The sequence below is a fragment of the Mustela putorius genome, unplaced genomic scaffold (genome assembly GCF_011764305.1).
Source record: "Mustela putorius furo isolate JIRA1106 unplaced genomic scaffold, ASM1176430v1.1 tig00000929_pilon_pilon_pilon, whole genome shotgun sequence".
Lineage (NCBI taxonomy): Eukaryota > Metazoa > Chordata > Mammalia > Carnivora > Mustelidae > Mustela > Mustela putorius.
In genome coordinates, this window is record NW_025421520.1 from 2945303 (window position 1) to 2961323 (window position 16021).

At 57.2% G+C, this 16021-nt stretch overlaps 1 protein-coding gene across 5 annotated transcripts in view; it reads left to right on the top strand.

Moving 5' to 3' along the window:
* Positions 1 to 1458: 1458 nt before the first annotated feature.
* Positions 1459 to 16021, top strand: part of PAXIP1 (PAX interacting protein 1) — a 46987-nt gene continuing 32424 nt past the window's right edge. Inside the window, exons 1-5 of one of the 5 annotated variants that reach the window (XM_045086317.1) lie at positions 1769 to 4178; positions 4482 to 5043; positions 5141 to 5275; positions 9393 to 9436; positions 11717 to 11780. In XM_045086317.1, the coding sequence (XP_044942252.1) occupies positions 5032 to 5043; positions 5141 to 5275; positions 9393 to 9436; positions 11717 to 11780 (255 nt within the window). In that variant the 5' untranslated portion in view covers positions 1769 to 4178; positions 4482 to 5031. Of the gene's footprint in view, positions 1657 to 1768; positions 5044 to 5140; positions 5276 to 9392; positions 9437 to 11716; positions 11781 to 16021 lie in introns of those variants that run through there. The other 4 variants (XM_045086315.1, XM_045086316.1, XM_045086319.1 and 1 more) reach the window with 4 other exon arrangements.

The following is a 16021-nucleotide window of genomic DNA, read 5'->3' on the forward strand; positions in this document are numbered from 1 at the left end:
CCCCAACGCCGCCTTCTCCCCCGCGTCTGCGCACGGACGCCTCCCGCCTCGGAAACGAGCCCTCGCGGGGTCCCTTGCAGGAGTCTCCCGCTCGTCGTCGGGCCAGGAGCCGCCCACGGCGGTGCCGCGGCCGGGGCGCGCTCCGGGGCTCCGGGGTCCGTCTCCAGCGCGCCCAGCCCGACGGGAGACCGCGGCCCCGGCGAAGGCGTGTTCGGCGCGGCCTCGAGCGTTCTTCCGCGCGACCCCGGCCTGCCCGCGGCCCGCGCGGCTCTGGGGACGACCGGCCGCCCTCCGCGCGGCGCAGACCCGACCCGCCCGCGAGCCCCGAGCGCTGGCTGCGCCGCCCAGCGCGCTCCGGCCGGCCGGAGAGCGGGCCCGTCGCCCCGACAGCGCCTTGGCACGGGCGGGAACGTCGTCACGGCGCAGTGCTTGACCTCTCGGAACCGGTCACTGCGGCCGGCTCGAGCCCCCCGCGCCGTCCCCTCCGGGCCGCTCCTCGCCGGCCGCGGTCCCCCCGCCCGGGCCTCTCCGCCCTGCCCCGCCCGCCGTCCTCCGCAGCCCGAGCGCCTGTCGCCGCAGACCCCGCCTGGCTCCGGACGTTCCCGGGTCCCTAAAGCACCGACTGCCGTGGCGCCGACTTGCCCACGTCCCGCACTCGGCGGCGGGCGGCGGCGGCGGGCCTGGCCGTCCCCGGGCCCCGGTTCCCCGCCGCAGTCCCCGGCCCACCGCGCCCACCGCTCCGCGGCGCCGCCAGGTGACGTCAGGGCGAGGACGCGTTCGGGCGGCGCCGGCACGGTGACGTCAGAGGGCGCGCGTCACGGCGGGCCGCGGCCGGGGGGGGGGCGGGGGGGACGGCGAGGCCTCCCTCAGCAGGAGCGCGGAGCGAGTGCGACGGGGAGCAGCCCGCCGGCCCGGGGAGCTCTCGGTCCCGGACGCAGTGCAACGCCGGCCCCTCAGCGGGGACCCGGCGGCTGGGACCCGGCGCGTCCCGGCCGCGGGCGCTGAGGAGTTACCTCAGGTCCCGTCCGGCGGCCGCCGGCGATGTGAGCTCCCCGGAGCCCCAGGCGGCCTCGCGCCGCCGCCGCCGCCGCCGCCGGCCGCAAGCCCCGCCCCCTCCGCCGCGCGCCTGCGCAGCTCGAGCGGCCGCGCGTGCGGACGGGCGGGGCCTCCGCGTTCCCTTCTTTCCCGGGACCGGCCCACTCGGGCCGCACCGAGGGGGGGGCTCGTTTCTCCGCGTCCCCGGGGTCCCCCTCGCGCGGAGGCGGCGGCCCCGGGCTCCGGGTCTGCGGAGCGGGCTGCGCGCTGCCCCTGCCCTCGGGGCCGCGAGCCGCGGCGGCAGCGGGGGCGGCGCCGCCCGGCCGCCGGCTCCTCGGCGCTCCCCCTCGGCGGCCGGCGGGATGGTGCGTCCCGCAGGGCGCGCGCGGCTCCCGCGCTTGGGCCGCTCGGCGCGGGCGGGGGCGCAGAGGGCGGGGGAGCGGGCCCGACTCGCAGGACCGGGCCCCGGCCGCGCCGTTGGGGAGCGGGCCCCGCCGGGCGGGGCGGGAGCCGCGGCCGAGCCGTCCGGCCGCCGCCACCATGTCGGACCCGGCGCCCAAAGTTTCCGAGGACATGTTCCGAGAGGTCAAGTACTACGCGGTGGGCGACATCGACCCGCAGGTACCGCGCCGCCCCCGCCCGCCGGCCGGCAGCCCTCCGCGTCCCCGACCCGGACCCGCTCCCGCCGCGGGCGCGCGCCCGGGCGCACAACGTCCGGGCCCCGCCGCCCCGCCGGCCTGGCTGCGCGGAGGCCGGGCCACCTGGCGCCGAGCAGGCCGGTGGCCGGAGGGCGGGGGGCGGGGGATGAGGGACCCGCGCGCGCGGGGCCGGCGACCTGCGGGGGAGGGGTCTGGCGTACTTGCGGAGGGACCCGGGCGCGGGCCGGGCGGTGCTCCGCCGCACCTTGTGGACGGGACGCGGGGTCCTGCGGGCGGGGGCAGCTGGCGGGGCGAGGGGCCGCGGGGGTGCGCTGCGCGGCCGGGGGCCGGACGGGCGGCGGTCTTCAGGACCCGCGCGTGGGGGAGCTGGACGGTCGGGTCGGAGATCGGGTCGCGCTCTGCGGGGACCGTCCGCGGGGGCGGCACCCGGGGCGCGGGCTCCGGACGGCCCGGCGTGGAGGGGCGACTTTGTGACCGGAGAGGAGGGAGGGCGTGGGGGGCGGGCCCGGGCCTAGCGTGGGTCGTCGCCGGCCTCGCCTGGTGGGGCCCGGCGTCCCGGCGCGGTGGGGCGTCCGAGCGGCCGGGGCAGGGGCGGCCGGGGAGCGCCCTCCCTGCTGCCCCCCCGAGTGTCTGCGCTCCCGGAGGGGACGCGTGAGCGGTTGGAGCTCCACGAGGAACCGGGTCCGGGCTGCCGGGGGCGCAGTGCACCGCCGCGGGTGTGCGGCCGCGTGCGCCCTCCCGGCCCTCCCGGCCCTCGATCTTCCGACGGGCTTTGGCGGTCACGGGAGCCCCGGGACCCCCGCGAGCGCGAACGGGCTCTGCCGCAGGAGGTTGTGCGCTTCTGGGCGCAGCAGCCGTCCCGCCGGGCGTCCTGCGTCGCGCTCGCCGCTCGGGAGCGGATCCCGGGGAACGTCTGCGGGTGGATCCTCTCAGGGCCGCCTTCTCTGGAGGGTGTGCGGCTCCCGGTACCCGGGGGTCTCAGCGCCGAGAGCCCAGCGTGGAGGCCAGGGAAGGCGGAGCCGGTGACCGGGCCTCCGTCCGCACAGCGGAGGCGGGTTCCAGCGGTCTGGGCTGGCCTGGGCGAGCTGCGGGCGCTGAGGGTCTTGGCCTTGCAGAGGCTGGTCTGCGGGCATCTTCCTAAACCTAACCAGCCCCCATGCGCGACCCCCGAGGTGGATCCTCCTCCTGCTGTGGCTATGGGGTGAGACTGAGCCTTGGATCTGAGGGCGCAGGTGCTGCACCCTGCGCGGCCCTGATGCGCGCCCGAATCTCGGCCGCTGTTTCCAGTATTGATCATTTTCTCTTTCACGAACATCCGCCCCCTAAGCCTCCCTACTCTCTCCGTGTCGTTGTAGGACTTTGGCTCTTAGGAGGGACTTGAACCAAATGTTACTTAAAACCTGGAACAAGTTGAATTGGAACCATATTTGCTCAACTATGAGTCAAATCTAAGTGCTTAAAATGTCCTTGGCAAACCACTTCGATGTGAAACCGTATATTTTCTAAACGATTTAGAGTCAGGACGTTGATTCCCTGCATCTTATAAATACGGATTCTGAACGTTCCCGTCCATTGAACATCTCGTAGCTGTTAAGGGGCTGGCTTGGTGGCCGTGGAACCGGAAGGTGAACGGAACGTGATGGCTCTGCTGGAGGCCCCCTCATGGCCCAGGACTGGGGAGCCCTCCTGGAGGCATGGCGTAGCGTGGGAGGTGCGGCGAGGACAGACTTGCCCGCTGCGGTGCGGAGGAAGTGGCACCACTGAGCTCTCGGAAGGGAGGCGTCTTGGGGGGGGGTGCGGAGCTGGACGTGGAAGCCGAGGAGGGTGAGGCCATGTCCTCTGTGCGGACCGTGTGCGCTGAGGAACGGAGGTGTTCATGTGTCTGGGATGACCAGGGTAAGCAGTCCACCTGCTGCCCCGACACGAGCTGAGTCTAGTAAGACACACTCCGTCGTGTGAGACGGTTTGGGCATCTTTCTGTCCGTGAAGAGTCCGTAGTGCAGTAGAGTTGCCGGAAGGGCCGGCGACGGTGGTGCAGCGTGAGGAGGCCCGTGAGGAGGCCGTGAGGAAGGGAAGGCAGGTTGGTCTGCGGCTCCACGCGGTTTGTCAGCAAGAGGAAGCAGAGGAGGCCCGGGGTGCGTGCAAGCGAGTGAGGACCCGCGGGAGCTCCGCTGCCCGTGCGTGGACGGGGAGAGCCTGAGGTCGAGAGGGTGCCGTGTCCTGCGGGTCGGGCTGAGCCGGTGCCTGGAGGTGACCTGTGGCTACAGCCACTGGTTTTTGTTTTGTTTTGTTTTCACTCATTGAACAAATACTTAGCATAGCTCTAGTTGCCATCTCTGGATGCTCGATAAAGTATTCTGAGAAAATTTACCAACTTGGGGCTAAACCGCGCTGAGCGGGCATCAGCTCACCGGCATGCGTGGTGCACGCCGGGGCTCCTCCGGCTCTGCCTTCTCCCGCACCTGTCCCTGACGTCTCTGGCAGGTGAGTAGCCTCCGGTTCCCTTACTGCTCTGCACCTGGGGACTTCACTCTCAGAGCTTTGGCCGCCATCGGCTCCCCGCTGGTGGGGACCCACGGCTTCCAGGTCCCACTGATGTCATTTCCTAGACCTTCCAGCTGGCGTGGAAGGCTGTGCTCCGCGGTGAAGAAGTTCTCTTGCCCGCGCCTCGCACTCACCAGCTCCTCCTCCGTGCGTGCTGCTGCTGTGTCCCCAGCACTTTCTCTCCTGCTCCTGCCCCCTCCCAGGCACCGGGTCTCCTGCATTCTCGCTTCCCTCTTTCCCTAGGGACAGTCCTCGGGTCAGTTGCTGCTGCTTTCCCCCGGGCGGCTGCAGTTGTCTCCGACTCAGTCCGTTCTTCTTGCACTGGCCACAATCTTCGGTAAAATCTGGTCGTGCCGTTTCCCAGCAAAAGCCCTTGTGTTGCTCCAGAAGACATTTCTGTATGAGAGTAAAATGCAGACAGTTTCGTGAAGCACGTGACAGTCTGAAGGGGCACGTGTCCAGCGTGTGAAGGCTCTTCTCCCTCCAAGAGCGCATGCGTTTTGGTCTCGCTAACTCCTTAAGTTTGTCAAGATTCTGCTCGTGTAGCTCCTCTTCTGGAAACCTTCCCGTGTGTGGTGAAGCTTCCTGTCCCTAAGCCTTGACGTTTGACCCTGGATGCCTCGTCTCAGCTCTGAAGTGTCCGACAGACCTTCTGTTTTCAAGACCGAGACACTACCTAGCCCCGGGCTCACAGCCTGCAGGCTTCCTGGGTCAGCGGATCAGGGTCTGCTGCTTCCTACTGTCATCAGATGTCTGATGGCACGTGACTCGAGTAAATGGTTAGGAATTCTGTATGGTGAACGTGGTGTGTTTCTGTTGGAATTTTCATCGCTCACAACAGTTTGTGTAAATCAAGAATGAAATGCGGTGTTTTTCATTTTAATTTGTGTGGTTTTTTGAAGGTCATCCAGCTCCTCAAAGCTGGGAAAGCTAAGGAAGTGTCCTACAACGCACTAGCCTCCCACATAATTTCTGAAGACGGGGACAATCCTGAGGTTGGAGAAGCTCGGGAAGTCTTTGATTTACCTGTAGTTAAGGTCAGTAGTAAGTCTCATTAACTTCATACGCTTCATTATGTGTCCTGAAGGCAATGCAAAATCTCACTGGGACTCCGAGCGTTTGCCCAAGTCCGCTTCGTGTAGGAAGCTGCCGGTGGACAGAGCTCTTCCCGCACGGCGGTAGCCTACGGCAGCATAAGGCCCGTTGCGTGGGATCCTGCCGCGGCCAGGTTTCTGTCCGTCACAGGTGACTGATCAGTCCGCTCAGCACCTGCTGTGGGGTGGCCCTAGTTCCTTCCTGCCTGGAGCTCTTTACGTCAGGGACGCGTCCTGGAAATGGGTGTGTCAGCCTACAGCGGTGGGCACTGGGGACCCATGAGAAATTGTGCTCACTCCCAGGCAGGCGGAGTCCTGTCAGGACATGACTCCTCCAGGGACCACTTTCCATCCCTGCTGTGGCAAGTGGTCTGAATTTCCAGCTGGACATGTTGGAGGAAGTCCTGCCCCCCATTTGCGGTGCTGTTTAACTGCTCCGACAGCGTCGTGATGACCGTTGGTCCCTCTGTCCACCAGGTGGTCATCATGGGAACCGCTGTCAAGCTGACTCTGGGTGGTGTGTTCTAGAAAGTGGGGGCCTTAGCTGGTGGGTGGCTTGTTTGGAGTTTGTTGGTCTGCACCCTCTATACTGTTCTCTTGCTCCTCGTGGTTGAGTTGACTGCTGTTAAATGCATGCTTTGAGATGTGATTTTGTAGTTTTGGTCCTTCAATTTTTTTCTGATCCTAGGTGTTAACATGTTTGTTTTAAAACAGTTCAGTTCCACTACCACTTTATGCTGTCAAATACTCTGCCTAAAAATCAGTATGAGAATTATCATGGTTTAATAACAGGAGAGGCTAGGAGTTAGGAAGAGAGCCAGTAAGTTAGGCTGGGGTGCCAAGAAGCTGGCTGGCCCTGGGAAATCTGCAGCTCGTCAGTACCCAGGGTCTGAAACCGCCTTGTGGGCTTAGGAACCTGATTTTTGAAAATAAACCTGAATGCCGATTTGTCTCATGAGAAGATTCTCAGAAACCACACTCTCTAGGGGACAGCTGTGTTGTTCAGAGTGACTTAATGTGCAGCAATGACATGCGGTGGTCACCATCCTGCTCTAGACTCCTTGTTTCGCCACGACCAGTTCCTTCGTGCAGCCCGAACACCAGCAGGGCTGCTGCTTGCTTCACCGGACTCCACTTGGCGAGAGAGCCTTGTGACACGTGCACTTCCGCCCCTGGGACCCTGCTTTGGTCTCTGGTTTGCTTCCATTCATCCTTAGCTCTGGGGACCGGATCTCCACTCCCTCAGCAGCCTGGAGCCCTTTGTCTCATGACGGTGACTTCACCTGGATCGTGCAGTCGGACAGCGAGCTTAAAAGGGGCAGCCTCAGCATCCAACCTTCGCGCTCAGGTGGCTGCTGCAGACCATTTAGAGCAGTGGTTCTTAAATCTCGTTTTTGCAGCAAGCGCTTTGTAATATCCTTTTATGTATATGTCAGATTCCTTCATATGTCAGAGTATCGCTTTATTTATATGTGAGAGAACGTCCCGTAATTTAAAACCCGGATGTGCGTGTTATGTGTAAGTTCCCCAGACTGGAACACAAAGGAGAAACAAAAGAAAATAAATAATGTGTATTTCAGTGTGTCGTTCCTTGGGCACAGGTCCGTGGAAGATGGGGCCAGGAGGTGAGCTGCTGGGACTGGTCCTGCGTACAGTCACTGCCACAGATGTGGGCCCGTCCCCAGAGCTTGCGGGTGGGGTCGCCGGCTGGGAGGTAGCATTTCAGAAGGGTGATCAGCCCTGGCTAGAAGGCTGAGCTCGAACAGCAGTCTTCTTCTCTTCACATGTTGCATTTCTGGAAAAGTCAGGCTGTAATAAGGCTGCATAAAATACCCATTACCCAGCTCCTGTAATTATCACCATTTCGCCAATCTCGCTTCATGGGCCCCCATCCCGCACTTTCGCTCTGGCTGCGGTAGCTTGAAACGAGGCCCCGGGCACACTCCTCGCATCCACCTCCCAGCTCCAGGCTGCTCGGGATTTGTGGCAGGGCCTGTCCTGTCTGGGGCCTACAGCGCTACATGCCAGGAGGGTGGATTTGTCAGAGCTGACCCGACATTTTGTGTGCACCCCCAGACGATGCTGCTAGACCGTCAGGCTCTTCGTCTGAGTTCAGCGGATGGAGGCAGATCCCTTGGCCTTTAACTTACTAATTTGACGAATGCGTTTTAAAAATAAGGCCTCCTAATGCATGGTGATGGCCTGTTATTTATGTATTTGAATCATATAGATGTTTAAAACTTGTGTCTTCAGGCACCCGAACTTACAGAATAATTTTTTTAATGGAAATATTTTTCTCAGTGACTGTAGGGCATCATTGGACGTGTTAATTATGGCAATTTACGGTGGGTGTATTTGTATATATTTGTTGTTGGCCTTTGGGATAAATAGCTCCTCGTTACTCTGCATTTCTCGTTGTCCATATCTGCTCTGTTATTGTTGGTGTTTCCTACCGACTTGGGGTTATTTTGCCTAGAGCCCCCTGAATGAGGGTCCGAGCGCGGGTCTGCTGTGCGTGGACATCATGACTAGCCCTGAATCCTTAAACAGGCCTATATACTTGCCACCTCTCCCAAGTTCGCAAAGGGACACTTCCAGGGTGTCTGCTGCATGGTGGTCGGAACGGGTGGCTTTCCAGTGTCTGCTTCCTTCTGTGGTCACATTCCTCCATTCAGAGTCACCTCTCCCAGGGCCTTCGAGAAAAGTCCCACCTTCACCTGCCCAAATCCTATCCCAGTGCGTCGTCCCAAGCTCTGAAACCCCCTGCACTCTAGGCGAGGGGATAAGTAGAAAGGCTGGTTTCTGGAAAGCAGCCTGGTGCTAAGCCACGCCACCAAGGTCTCCGCGGGGCTCTGGTCTTCACTGCGGAGGAGAAAGCTCGGCCTGCGGCATGACGTTGATTGTACAAGAGTCAGAGCCAGTAGCGGTTCCTGATGCCGGCCAGCCCCCTTCAACTTCCCTGAAGCTTGCCCCGGATTATCAGAAAATGCAAAGACACACTGGCCTGAAGCGTGGTCAGAAACGTGAAGTGCTGGCTTCCAGCGCAGCGTACCTGATCGCACACGAGTGTGCTCAGCCGAAGCCCCCAGTCGTCGTGCGAGAACCGTCCCAAGTGCCGCCAGTCTTCATTTTCTTTCTTAAAATACCCAGTATTCCCACACCCTTTCACAGAAGGCGCGGGGTTCTGAACGGAGGCTGGAACTCTGTGGACGGGGACCTGGCTCTCTGAAGTCCTTTTGAGTCTGCATGACCAGGCTGGAAGGCGGTGGGGGGCTCCTGAGGCTGGGGCACGAGGTGCCGGAGAGCGGGGAGCACGTGCCCCCCTTCCCGGTCTGTCCGCGGCACTCGCACCCTCGGCACAGAGCAGGTTCTCGACGAGTGCTGGGGGAATAGATCGGTGCGTGAATGAAACATACGCATGTACATTTCAGCGGGTGGAAGTTTCTGGACTTTTCAGCTGGCTGAATGGGGTGTTACATAGTTTAATGTAACTTAAATGTAGAAATGTAAGGTAAATTTTTAAAAAAATATAAATTAGCCCAAAAGGTAGTAATAAGCTAAGGTTTTATAATCTGAATTTTGAAAGTTGTAAAAAATGACCAGAGACTTCTCATGGTTTACAAATGTAGTATCTGTAGGAATTTACTGAAAACACTCGTGAATTTACACTTGGATTTAGGATTGAAGCTGGGAACCGGGGAGCGGCCGATGTACCAGCATGGGGAGGGGGTGGGGTGGCTGTCAGGTCCCTGTCCTTCAGTTGTGAGGGCAGTTTCCGGCTGGCCTAGACACTTACGCAGTAGTAAATGTGTATGCCTTGAATTTAAATTTTTCTAAAAATTGTTAAAATATGTGGCAGTGCTTCATTCTCTAATTCAGCTTTTCACCTCAGGCATTAATGACTAATCTTTGATATTTTTTACTGGAATGCTCGTGACCTAGGTGCTTTATAGTTGTTATAACAGCTTTTAATTTCTAGGAGCAGTGCTGATGAAAATCATGTCATTTTGATGATAAATTGAAAATATTTTTTGACTTGAGTTCATGTTTTCTTTTTCAGCCGTCCTGGGTGATTTTGTCCGTTCAGTGTGGAGCTCTTCTGCCGTATCCTTTTTGGGGAAGGGAGAAGGGAATCTGGGTTTAAGACTGACGTGGGAACCCGGTGGGTTCCTTAGTTAGGGCAGTTGGTGTGTGTGCGTTCTCTGTCCCTCCTGTTTTCCATTCTGCATCGGGTTTTATGCACCCGGTGCTTTTTCATCACCTCTGGAGGGAGGGGCACCAGCTCTGGGGGAACATCTCTGGGCTGGAACCTGGGGGCGCTTTCATTCTGGGACTGGGCTTTCTGATCTCCGGCAGTCTGCTTCTCTGGACCTCAGTTTTCTTGTCTCTGGAACAGCCCGTCTTTGTGACGTCTCATTAGGTGGAATACTGATCAGAGTGCAAGTCTGCCTGAACCCGGTCATGAGTTATTGGAAGGATAGATGGGGAAGACAATAGCAGAGCACTTCTAGTTCCGGGGATTGCTGTTCTTTTTGATGACACTGGGTAAAAGGTTTATTGAAGACACGTGTTGATACCTGCTGCGGGCTGGGTACGAAGACTAGAGATCACGAAGCTCTTGTTGCTTCGAGGAGCTGCCTCGAGGAGCTGCCTCCATGCCGGTGTCCCTTGCCTCATTTCTTGAGTCCGGCTCCAGAGCCCCTTCCTCCCCGCCTATGGGAGACGTCGGGCTACTGTCCGCGTCCTGCGCCACATGGCTTCTGTCGCCCTCTGGCCACGTGGGGCTGCATGGACAGTCCCGGCAGGCGGGACGTGCTGGTGGAGGCACCTGGTAGCACCCCGTGATGTGAAAATTGCGGACTCGGGCAGGGCTGCCGGCCTTCTCCGGTGCTGTTCTGCAGCTCTGCCAGGCGGTTCCGTGAGTGCATCTTTACTTACTGAACTGACGTAGATCGAGGGAATCTTTTTATGTTAAACATTTATGGGTGACGTCAAATAAGCAGAAACATCCCTTAGTAAGCAGTTCGTAGGGGATGTGCCGGACTCCAGCATCTCCAGCTCAAAAGTTCTAGGATTCCTAGAATCCTAGAGTTAAGGGAAATCCATTTCTGTTTTTACTCTTCTGGTTTCTTGCGAGTTGGTGTAGTGTTTATAAGCCTGGGGGCGGCGGGGCCTGGGGGAAGCCTGGGAGAGGGAGGGGTGATTTTGAATGAGAGGTTAGTTCTTCCTGCCCTGGATCCTGGGTCAGGGTCAGGATCTTCAGAAGCCGTCATTCCCCCGGAGTTCTTACTGGCCTGTTCCAGAACCGCTGGAAGGGACGGTAGGGGAAGCCTGCAGACCGTTGGGCGGCACTGGATCTGCCTTTGGCCGTGTTCCCCCAGGTCTTTGGAAGGAGGAAATCCTTGACGCGAGGGTAGGAGGTTGGAAGCGATCATGGATAGTGGGGCTGAGGGCCCGATGTCAGGGGCCGCAGGGTGCAGCGCGGTCAGACGGGCTCCGCTCCCGCTCCGGCTTCTCCGCGGGGCCCTGGAGGAGACGGGGGCGGAGTTTTCAGTCTGATCGGTTTTTCTTAATTCACTGATCTCAGTGGGTACACTCTTCTCCTGTAGGAAGAACAAAGTAATGCTCTAACCCATTTCGAATGGTAGACACTCCAGATTCTTCCGTCGTCGTGTGCGCTTTGAGTAGACCGCAGCGCGCAGACACCCAGGGGCTGCGGCGGCGTCCGGCCGGGCGCTCAGCGTCTGGCACGCAGGAAGCTCTTCTGAGTGAATTTTAATCGCGAATGAATTTTAAAACTCAGAGCTGTAGAACCGGGAGGGATAAGGATATCTTTAACTCTTATTTTCACAAAGGGAAAACTGAAGTTCAGAGCTGCTCGGGCCCAAGTGCGTGAAGTTAGTGGTGGTGCTAAGACGGGAACGCACGTTCCTTTGTGGGCGGTTCTCCACCATCCCACGCCGGTTCCAGCGGCCCGTCCTTCTGAAACAGACCCCGGACTGCATCTGCCTTCACGACAGTGGCCGTGCCGCGTGTGTGTGTGCGTGCGTGTGCGTGCGTGTGTGTGTGTTGGTGTGGTGGAGGGTGAGCTGGCTCTCAGGGCAGAGGTTCTCCCTGCGAGGGTGCTGTCCCCGCGGGATGGATGGTGTCCCCGGTGACGCCGGATCTGACGCTGCTTCCCTCAGCCGCCCTGCCCCTCCGGTTCCCCCAGCCGCGCCTTCTCCTCTGCCTGTCTTGCTCTTGGACAGCCCGAGTCTCTCTCCTACACAGATGCGGTGGGAGGGCGGGCGTGGGGCAGACCAGACGTCTGAGCGGGATGCCGTCTGAGCGGGATGCCGTGTGCACTAATCTCATTCCATTGGAATCTTAATAACTATCAAACAGAGTAAATGGTTTTTCTCCAGAGTCCTGTCAGATTTTTTTTGGAATCACTGCCTGCCTCTCCCAGGTAAGTGTGGCTACAGCTGTCTCGTGTTATTCCCATGTGACAGTCCTGAGTTTGTGTACGATTTGATTTCGGCCTGTTGCTGAGCCAGTTTTAAAGAAGCTCTTTGCTAAACTGCGTATTGGGTGTAACCTTATGACCCACTTAGTTATTTAAATATTTATGCTTGGTCTTTAAGATACGAAGTTTTAATGGGTAAAAGTGGTCTTTCTAATCCGAAGAATTACAAAGATACAGAATTTGAATATGACAAACTAGGAAAAATGAAATTATTTAAGTTGACAAGAAAAAGTCATAAAGGCAAAGAACTTTTTTAGTAAAGGGCTCAATTTAGATCAATAAGAAAAATAAAACCTCAGTAGATAAGACAGAGAAATGAACTCACAACTTTTTATAAGAGGAATTACAAGTAACGAGTGTGGCAGAACATTCGACACACTGTATTACCCACGACGTGAGCATCTTCCTCGCACCGAGGTGAAACTGTCCACTCTCCAGCTTGTGACCGGCGTCCGGGGCCACGTTCCCGCAGATGGGCTCCCCTCCCTGCGGGCAAGTGCACGTCCGTGCGGCCGTTTTCCACAGATGTTTTTCAGTCAGGAGCCCTAAAATACTCCAGTTAGTTTCCCCTGCAGGTCGCTGAGGTTTAGAATTTTGTCCTGAACTGGTAGCGGTGAGGGCAGATGGATGGGTGAAGGTGCTCAGCAGAGCGCTACGTAGGCTGGGGTGAACCTGGGGCAAAATTGAGGTCATCCTGTGTTTGGAAATGGCTCAGAAACCTGTTCCGTGCACTTACACGGCAGCCTAACTACGGAGCCAGGTTCGAATTAGGATTTATGGAAACAGAGGAGACGGGAAAGGCTTTCAGTGGGGGGAGAGGAGGCCATTAAGAGTGTGTGTTTTACTTGGTGACCAAGTGACAGAGAGAAGTATCTGAAAAGAAGGACCAAAACGCCAGCAGTGGGAATTGGAAAGTGGGAAAGTGAATATTCAGTATTTTTAAATTGTATTCTGTCTCTTGCACCGCCAGCTGGAAAACCCTCAAACTGTAAAAAGCCACCATAACCAGCCCAGCCGGTGCTGTCGGAGCTCGCTGGGAAATTGCATGGGGCAGTGTGTTTGGCAACAGGGAGGGGGTGTGCGCAGTGCTGCCTTGCAGACCTGCTCCCGCCGTGACCCTGGTGAGGAGCAGCATGGCCTCATCCCTGTGGCAGCCTTGAGGAAAGGACCTGTCAGAGGTGTTAGGTGAGCTAGGAGTCCTGTCCCTGCCACGCGGAGTCCTGAAGCCGGGTGACCCTCTCGTGCCAGTGGCCGCCCTGTCTCTGTTCTGCCTTGCCCTGGCCATGCAGTAGCCAGGTTCAGGGAGGGCTGCTTGGTTGTTATTTGTATCTCTTGTAAATTCCTGATGTTCTTTAGAATTACAAATTGTATTGTTTTTGCTACATTCTTTTAATAGGAATCCTTGAAATCTTGGCCTTTTTTCCTCTTTTCTCTTAAGAACAGGAATTTTGTCGATACTTGTATTTTTCAGTGTTTTTCACATCTGTGCTATAAATGTATATGACCATAATGGTCTTTGAAGTTGGCCAAAATGAAAACCTTTTAAAGACCAGGGCTGTGGCTCTGTGTGAGTTTCATTTTCCCTTATACTTCTCTGTATGTTCCAAACGTACAATAAATACCAGGAAAGTTTTCTAAATGAAGACATTATTATTATTCCTTAATGCATAAACACAGTGTATTTTGGCTAAAATGTGAATTTTGCATTTAATTTTATTTTCACTTATTGGATTTGTGGGCTTGGGGATTTGGAGCCCGCTATCCGGTGGGTTCAAGTTGAATGAAAAGAGGAAGAAGCTGGGGCAGGGAGTCCCACGGTCTTTTCAGGGACTGAGATCACAGTGACATGGTATTTAGCAGACCTGAGTTGGGGAAATAAATAAGAAAAGTAAAAATATGTGAATAGAAAATGACTTAAGGGTTTTATTTATTTTTTTAAAACATTTTATTTATTTGACGGAGATCACAAGTAGGCAGAGAGGCAGGCAGAGAGAGAGAGGAGGAAGCAGGTTCCCTGCTGAGCAGAGAGCCCGATGTGGGGCTCGATCCCAGGACCCTGAGATCATGACCTGAGCCAAAGGCAGAGGCTTAACCTACTGAGCAACCCCGGGGCCCTGATTTCAGGGTTTTAAATTTGGTAATCAGACGTCATGAAATATTAATTGAGTTTACCATTAGAGAACACTTTCAGTCTTAAGAAAAAAAATTCTATTTAATAAAGGTTATAATAAACGTAGCAGATCTTATTTTAGGCACTTAACATAAAGGTTATGGTACACACGACCTGCTGTGTGCTGTGCAGAATCCCGTGGCCCCGATGTCTGTGAGTTCTCAAGCGCAGGCCTGAGTATGGACGGCAGAGGAGGGGAAGCCTGTGGGGTGGGGAAATGTCAGACCTGAGGGGCTTGAAAGAGTGGGCGGAAATCGAGCAGGAATGGGGAAGGCAGGGGTGTTTGCGGTAGAGCCACACGGAAGGAGAGAGGAGGAGGGCGCCGGGGAGCAAAGGCACGTCCTTATGGGGCAGGAGGGTAGACGGTGGGGGACACAGCAGCGGAAACCAGGTGTTGGAGTTTGAGCTCTCGAAAGTAGCCAGTAGGCTGCTGCTTTCCTTTTCCTCACATATTTAACTCTGCATTACATGTATCTGCATTAGGACGTTCAGAAAACACAGGAAAGCAAACAGTTAAAATCCTTACGGTCGTAGGTGCAGCAGGTCTGGGAGCAGTGGCAGGACACGGGCGGGCGGCAGAGGATGGGGGTTTGGGCGGGAGGGAGGCGCGCGGTCTTGGACTTGAGGCAGAGGTTTGGATCCTGGATGGTGCTGTGCACACGAGGCCCAGACAGGAAGCAGCGGGCCTTGGTGACTTGGGCGTTCTCGGGACGGAGGAGGAGGCGGCAGTGCCCGCAGTGCTTCTCTGCGCTCCTCTGCGCTTCTCAGGGAAGATGGTGACGTCGGCTTGGGACACATTGAGTTGGGGTGTTGACCTGCTACCCAAGTGGGGGGCCGTGGACATGTGGCATGAAGGGCAGGGAATTAGCTTCTTGTAGAAGAAGGCAGAAAGGCATGTAACCAGGAAGAGAGCTTAGGTAGTGTGCAGCGAAGATTTGGGAAGAAAAGACTTGAGCATAGGCAGAGGTGGTCTGGGGAGGAGGAGATGGTCTTCAGAAACCAGGGATGAAATCAGCTGCAGCTGGTTGTTGTCACGGGAGGCGAGCGGCACCCCGGGCAGAGGTGTGCAGCGCCAGTTTGTGGCAGGGAGTTGTGCGTGGCCTTGTTTGGTCCCCTCGGTCCTACCTGTGACCCGGGAGAGGAGGAGGGCAAGGGTGCTGGACAGGGACACGGGACTGCTGATGGCTCTGGTGGCCGTCATGCGGCCTCAGGGGTCCCTGTGGATCTCCGGTTCTGGCCTGAGAAGACGCAGGTGTAGTCACCAGAGGAGTGGGGAGAGGGACTGGACAGCCTGTGGACAAGGCACCAGCTGTGTGGTAGAGGGCACACAGGCGGAGGTGAGCAGGCGTCCTTTGGTCGTGTGGTCTGGAAAGTGGCCCAGCGCCTAGAGTTGTATCTAGGTGCAGAACTCATTGTGGGCAGTGGATGGGTCCGTGGTAGAGAGAAAAGTGAGTTTAGGAGGACCTTTGACAGTGTCTGTATCCTTCTAGCAAATTCATTAGGTAATAAAATTGGAATCCAGCATCCGAATGATCTTTGTGGATCACTTGGTACTCCGTTCATCACGGGGATGGTGACTTGGAATCCCCAGGGAGTCATGGGATCCCATAATACAAAGCTGCGCTTTTGAGTTCATGAGGATTGATCGGATAAGGATGGACAAGATTTTACTTGATGGTTTTTCATCAACCAGACCCTGGTTAAGAAAAGTACCCTGGGGACACTGATACTTTGTGGTTGCTAAAAAGTGTTAACATCAGTTTTAAGAAGGAGTAACAGACGGTGTGCCCGGTGTGCAGCTGAGGGACTTGGGTGCAGCAGACACTTGACGAGTACATCTTTGGTGACAGGAGTAATGCCCAGGGGTACAGGTCAATTCACATGGGCTGTCTGCTCCTCAGTAAGTGTACATTCTAGAAGGGGAGACAGACCGCGAGTAAGCCGCACGTTGTAGCACACACAAAGGTACAAGGGAGTGCGAGGTGTGGAAATCATGCCAAGAGGGAGCCGTCGC